This window comes from Coregonus lavaretus (assembly GCF_964263955.1).
Source record: "Coregonus lavaretus genome assembly, chromosome: 11".
Taxonomy (NCBI): Eukaryota; Metazoa; Chordata; class Actinopteri; order Salmoniformes; family Salmonidae; genus Coregonus; species Coregonus lavaretus.
Window position 1 is genome coordinate 20727860 of NC_139998.1, and position 6000 is coordinate 20733859.

The following is a 6000-nucleotide window of genomic DNA, read 5'->3' on the forward strand; positions in this document are numbered from 1 at the left end:
GTGTTTGTTTACATGTCAAACAAGCTTATATTTTGGGTTCTGATGGGGTACGACAGTTGAACTAAGCTCATGAGGCATTTATAAGTTATATTCTTTATGAATCAATGGGTACATATAATTAATTAAGTATAAAATGGATGTAGCAAGTAAGGATTTTAGCTTTAACGGTAATTCAGGAGGTGTCATGAAGACAGACCCATCGTGTGTGTGTGTGTGTGTGTGTGTCAGGGTCTTACCGTCTGCCACAGTGTGCTGTCGGTCAGCATGAGGTCATCAGAGAGGCCGTTGTCCAGACACCTAGGCTGCTCTTTACCTTTCTGCTCACAGTACTCTCTGTACACACTCTCTATGGCCCTGCGAGTCACAACAATACACAGAGGTAACTATACACACACACACACACACTACTTCTGGTGGATGCACGTATAGTACACCCAGTGATGTAGTGGTAAAAAAAAATTGGTTGACTGATTCATTAATTCACTTAGACTCATCCCTGTCTTTGGTCTCCATTTCCCCTGGTGCCCCTGACTGAGCTGTGTGTTGTGCTGTGACCTACTTGTGGGGGCACACAGGCTCCGTGGCGTCCTCCTCCTCCCCCTGGGGCTCCATCAGGTTGTCCCTGCGGCCAGGCACCAGGTAGCCCCAGCCGTGCAGCTCCGTGTAGTGCAGGGGAAAGCCATCCCATGTCAGCCCCATCAGCTTGGGAGTCACCCGCATCGCCAGACTGATCAGGCTGGCCCCCGGCGACCAGCTCTCCTCCTCCGACATCTTCACACACAACTTACGATACCACCTGGTAAGGTAGGGAGGAATAAACTATGGCCGTTTCTCAATGAGATTTCCTTGATTTCTCACATCCCATCTCCTCGCCTCCCTTTTCACCGTATAGGAGAAGGTTCATCCACTCTTACCTTCTTCTCCAATGCATTTCGAGGCGAGGAGAGAAGATGCGAAGAATCAAGGAAAGATTAATTGAGAAAGAGCCCAAATGAGAATTTGAAGAGTGAGATGGAGGAAGGACGTTGGTGAGTGTTGCCTGATGTATTTCACAGCCATAGTTATCTGTACCAGGGTGTTAGTGTGTTTTATTAGTTAACATGGAGCTCCACAGGGGGCCCAGTCCAGCCCAGCTCACCCAGGATGTCCAGGCAGGTGCTGTCTCCTCTTGGGCAGCCGGCTGACCATCTCCTTCAGCCTCTCCAGAGCCTCCCTACTTGGGCACGGCCCTGCCATCTCCTCCTCAGTGGGGGGACCTGGGTCTGACAGCACAACAACATGGCTAAGTCACCTGGTTATCTTAATCCAAGTCAACACAGCAGCAGAGTCAATCATTTTACAGTTCCACATGACACTGGACTACACCTTTACCCAAATAGGATCCAATATAAGCACACAAAACAACTTAGCAAGACAGAATAGTCCTGTAGTACTGGTATTTGGTCCTGGAACCATAGACCAGTCTTAACTAGTTTTATGAAACTGGCCCTTGGTCCATCTCTGTTCCAGGCACATATGTACAAAGAGTCTCAGAGTAGGAGTGCTGATATTGTGTCAGTTTTGCTTTTATATCATAATGAATAAGATTATATGGACAGGGCAACTGATCCTAGATCAGCACTCCTTTTTAAATATGGGCCCTGGTGTATAGTGTGAGCTCCTACCCTGGTCCCAGTCTCTCAGTGGTGTGCTGGGTGCTGGCTCAGCCTCAGCCTTGGAGCGTTTTCTCTTGCTGACGGTCACCTTCTTCTGCTTGAACTCCTGGACATCCCATTCCAGATCCCAAAGCCAGGCGTCCTCCTTATACCTTACAGAGAAACAGTCCGTTAGCTTAAGGCTGCGGCCACAATCAGACGGATGAACACGGATAAAATCGTATGATGTACATCATTGTTAGCTTTTCTTCATCTATTTTTTCCGAACGAGTTTGGACAAGTTGCATACGTAAAAAGACGGATCGTTTGAAAAAGCATTGGCTCCATCCGAAATTCTCTGACACAATATCCCAATGTGGCCATGGCCTTAAACACACACATATTCGGGTATGTATGCACATGCACACACCATAGTGTATTTACAATGTCATTATGTAAGCCTCATTGCTTCATGAAACAAGTACTGCATGCATGATGGTCCCTCACCTGTCATCCTGCAGCAGTTGACAAGCGTCGTCCGCAAGACTCATCAGACTCTTCTTCATCTCTCTCTGCAGCTCCTCAAACGTGTCTTGAGAGTCTTCCAGGTACCGCCCCCAGTTCTGATTGACAGGTAGGTAGCACCCGCCCATCTCCAGCATCCCTGCAAACGTCACTGGATGAGGGCACCTGTGTACAGACAAAGGAGGGACAGTGATTGGTTGAGAGAGACTACTGTCCAATGATTGGCAGGTGGAGAGGGATATGGGTTAGCTTGGTCCTAGATCTGTTTGTTTTAACTCCTATAGTCAGTGTCACAAACAGATATGGGACCAGGCTAGAGATACCCCTAAAAGTAAAACATATTGTGGCTTTGCCTCTTGGACAGAGCATTATTGTATTATTATTATATAAAGTTTAAATGAATGAATTAAACAAGTGTGGTTGTCTGACCTCTCCATGAAGAGCGGCAGCTGCTCACAGAACACCTGGTGAGTGGCCTGGACGTCCAGAGCGCAGTACTGCATCAGCTCCTGCAGGGGGCAGCAAAGAAATGACTCAGTCATGACAAGTATAGTGGGTGATTAATGCCTTGGTTTGGGCATATATGTTCAAAGAAAAAATATATATTATTTATTTCCATCCTGACAACTACTTTGAGAGGGAGGGTAATCTAATCTACGATTGCTATATCAATGTTTTGACTTTTAAAATTAATGATAAATAGCAATTTATTCATGAAGAACATAACGTATGAATGCCTTGTGAGGTTAGTTCAACTGTCTAACCCAAAATGTAAGCTTGTTTTACTCCATTGTTTGTAAACAATGTCATTGTAAACAAACACTGTATAGCTTCACAAAATACTTCAAACTATCATTTTGATCTCATGGATGGTCAGTCCTTGAATCCATAGCGGCATCTATGAATTTGAAAGTTGTTATATTTCTCCAGCCCCATCCCTAAGCTGTTTTCCTAAAAAGGTGGCGGGGCGACCGCATGTTGTTGTTTAAACTACAGATTTCCCCTTTTAAGGAAAGCAAAATCAATGAGGTTTGTAAATAACCAAACATTATTGGACACGAAAGGTTTGACTTCATTGACCTCTGACCTGGAAGTTGTTCCTGACGTCAGCCATGCTGCCCTTCACGAAGATCTCTCTGGCCTCCTTCTGCAGTGGCTCCCCTCCCACATACAGAGCATGCACATCAGCCAGGTTGTTGATGCTGCTGATATTCACCCAGTCCCATGAGCCGATCTACACACACACACACACACACACACACACACACACACACACACACACATACACACACAACAACAAAACCATATATTAACCAATGAGCTCCTTTTAAAACTTTGGATTCCTGAAGGAAAGAACCAAAGTCAATCCAGGAAAAGAAGGGCTGAGGAACGAGATTATTGACCTGCGGATAGGCAAAAACAACATTTTTACAGAACAATCGCAAATCAACAGTTTTCTGTGTAGTTCCATAATCGTGGACTAGAAGACAGAGCGCACTGACCATGGGCCCTTCCTTCCGCCCAGGCCGGCCCACTTTCTTCATATGCTCTTTGACCTCCAGGAGGCCACGCCTCTTGCCGTGCTTGTTGGCCATCCACAGCGTGCGCTGGAACCCAGTCAGACCAGAGATGGCCATGTGGAGACTCATGGTGTCCAGAAAACGAGCCTTAGAACCCTGTGGGAAAAATAACATACAGAGACTGTGTCTCAATCCAAAGGCAGCTGCTTACCTGCCTCCAATGGAAGCATCCTTGTGGATTGGGAAACAGCCAGAATAAAGACAGAACGCATGAGCCACTCCAAAGACCCTAATGCCTGAGTCACACTATTGGGCCAAACCGAGCTGTTCTGGGCTAGCCTGAGGATAACAAAATATCATAGCCAGCACAGCACGGTGCCATTCCGCCCTATAGTGTGAATCCGGCATAAATGACTGTCAATCACACTAAATAGTGATGAATTATGCTTCAAAATGTGTCCCCGTAACCCTGTGAACTCTGACCTTCAGCAGGTACTGCTCCTTGATGTAAGACCGGTCAAAGCTGACGTTGTGGCCCACAATCAGTCTCTCCCTCCACTGGCCACCCGGAGGGCGGCTGGAGTTGGTTGGGGTCTCCATGGGGATGAGGTCAGCAGGGGTCAGCTGGCTGGACCAGGAGTATCTCTCCTCTATCAGACGCTTGCTGCACCACGAGTACCTGGCAGGAAACAGAAAGACAGAATACAGAGTATTCAATGAAACTGCAATACCACCCTGGCCTAAAAGAAATAGTCCTTGATAAATAACTGTAATTATTCCTGACCAGTTCAAACACAATATACACCATCAACCTGTCACTAGAAAAGCCTTTCAGTATTTTTATATCTACAGATCATTTTACAGTTAAAGTAAATAGGTACAAATCCTAAGAAGTGACATAAAATGTCTGGTACTGAAATAAAGTAGTCAGTTCCTCCAGCTCATTGTAACAAATCCTCCCTCCCACAGTAGAGGGTCTTGGTCCTCTCTATTAGTCTCACCAGGCAGTGGGGGACACGGCCACAGCCAGCGTGGGACAGTGTCCCTCCGCCATGCACACCTCCACGTCAAACACCAGGCCTGCCTCGTCTGGGAAGTCAACCCGTCTGGCCTCCCCACCCGGCCCGTAGCGCATCCAGCCCACATCCCACACCCAGTCCTGGGGCATGGGGGGCAGCGGGGCCTGCTGGAGCTTACTGGCAGCCTCCAGGTAGGGCAGGCTCTGCTTTTGGGCCAGTATGCGGAAGTGGCCGTTGATGTCCTCCCCGTACATGTGGGGCAGCTGGAGCTCCACACCAGGCAGCAGGGAGGATTCTTTTCCCCACAGCTGGTGCCTCTGCAGGTGCCTGATGCTCCGCTCCACCTTCTCGTCCTCGTACTCCTGCTCTGCGCCGCGGAAGATCTGCTCATGGAGGTTTTGGGACAGCATCTGGATGTTGAGAGGGTTCCGGCGGGTCTCTGGGGGGAGGGAGCCCTGGAGGGAGTGGGGCTGCTGGGTGGAGTAGGAGGTGCAGCATAGTGTCCTCCAAAGGACAGAGGAGAGAGGCCTCCGGAAGGGACGAAGACGCAGAAGATGCAGCATTGTCTAACTAGTCCTTACAGTTACTTGTTCCTCCCCTTGGACTTGATCAGGAACATGATGAAAAACTGAATGGGGAGAGAGAGAGAGACAGGATGCAACATGTTTACCATGCAACCATCCGATCAGAGCCATAAAATAATTAATAAAAATAAAATGTAATAGCTATTTAGATCATCAACATGATCCCCTGGCACTCCATTTATCATACAAAAAACATGATTGCTAAATAGGCCTAATTAGGCCTCCTTGAGAAACCTGCTGATATCTTCAAGCGACAATGCAGCGAATGGTCAGAATGCTGTGTTGATTAAACAGAATAAAATAGTGATTATTTACCATTATCCCTGAGATTCCTACCGCTTAGCAATTCACCGCTCGCATCAACGCGACATAAACAATGTGTTTCCCGGTCGTCACTAGTTACCACAGTCACAAAGTCATACTTATGGTTAAACCCCGCCTATTTCTACAATTAATCTTCTTAAAATCTGATTTTAAACCTAACCCTAACCTTAATGCTAACCAAGTTGTTAACCTTATGCCTAACAATAACCTTAAATCAAGACAAGAAAATAAGGTTTACGATACAGACAATATGGACTTTGTGGCTGTGGTAACTAGTGACAACCAGATTTCCCCGGCATGGAGGGTGAAACATTGTAGCAGACCAGCTATCTAGCGACATCCAGTGGTAGGGATGACCTCCCGTACGGAAGTGTAAGATAAAGTGAACCTTTTA

At 47.0% G+C, this 6000-nt stretch overlaps 1 protein-coding gene across 1 annotated transcript in view; it reads right to left on the reverse strand.

Moving 5' to 3' along the window:
- Window positions 1-5666, reverse strand: part of LOC311136762 (DNA polymerase subunit gamma-1-like) — an 11423-nt gene extending 5757 nt beyond the window's left edge. The window contains exons 1-11 of the mRNA XM_084171036.1: window positions 5598-5666; window positions 4681-5326; window positions 4163-4358; window positions 3662-3835; window positions 3247-3393; window positions 2589-2668; window positions 2142-2324; window positions 1665-1807; window positions 1139-1262; window positions 560-796; window positions 237-354 (exon numbers count right to left, since the gene is read on the reverse strand). Of these exons, the coding sequence (XP_084027162.1) occupies window positions 237-354; window positions 560-796; window positions 1139-1262; window positions 1665-1807; window positions 2142-2324; window positions 2589-2668; window positions 3247-3393; window positions 3662-3835; window positions 4163-4358; window positions 4681-5261 (1983 nt within the window). The 5' untranslated portion in view covers window positions 5262-5326; window positions 5598-5666. The remainder of the gene's footprint in view (window positions 1-236; window positions 355-559; window positions 797-1138; window positions 1263-1664; window positions 1808-2141; window positions 2325-2588; window positions 2669-3246; window positions 3394-3661; window positions 3836-4162; window positions 4359-4680; window positions 5327-5597) is intronic.
- Window positions 5667-6000: the final 334 nt, after the last annotated feature.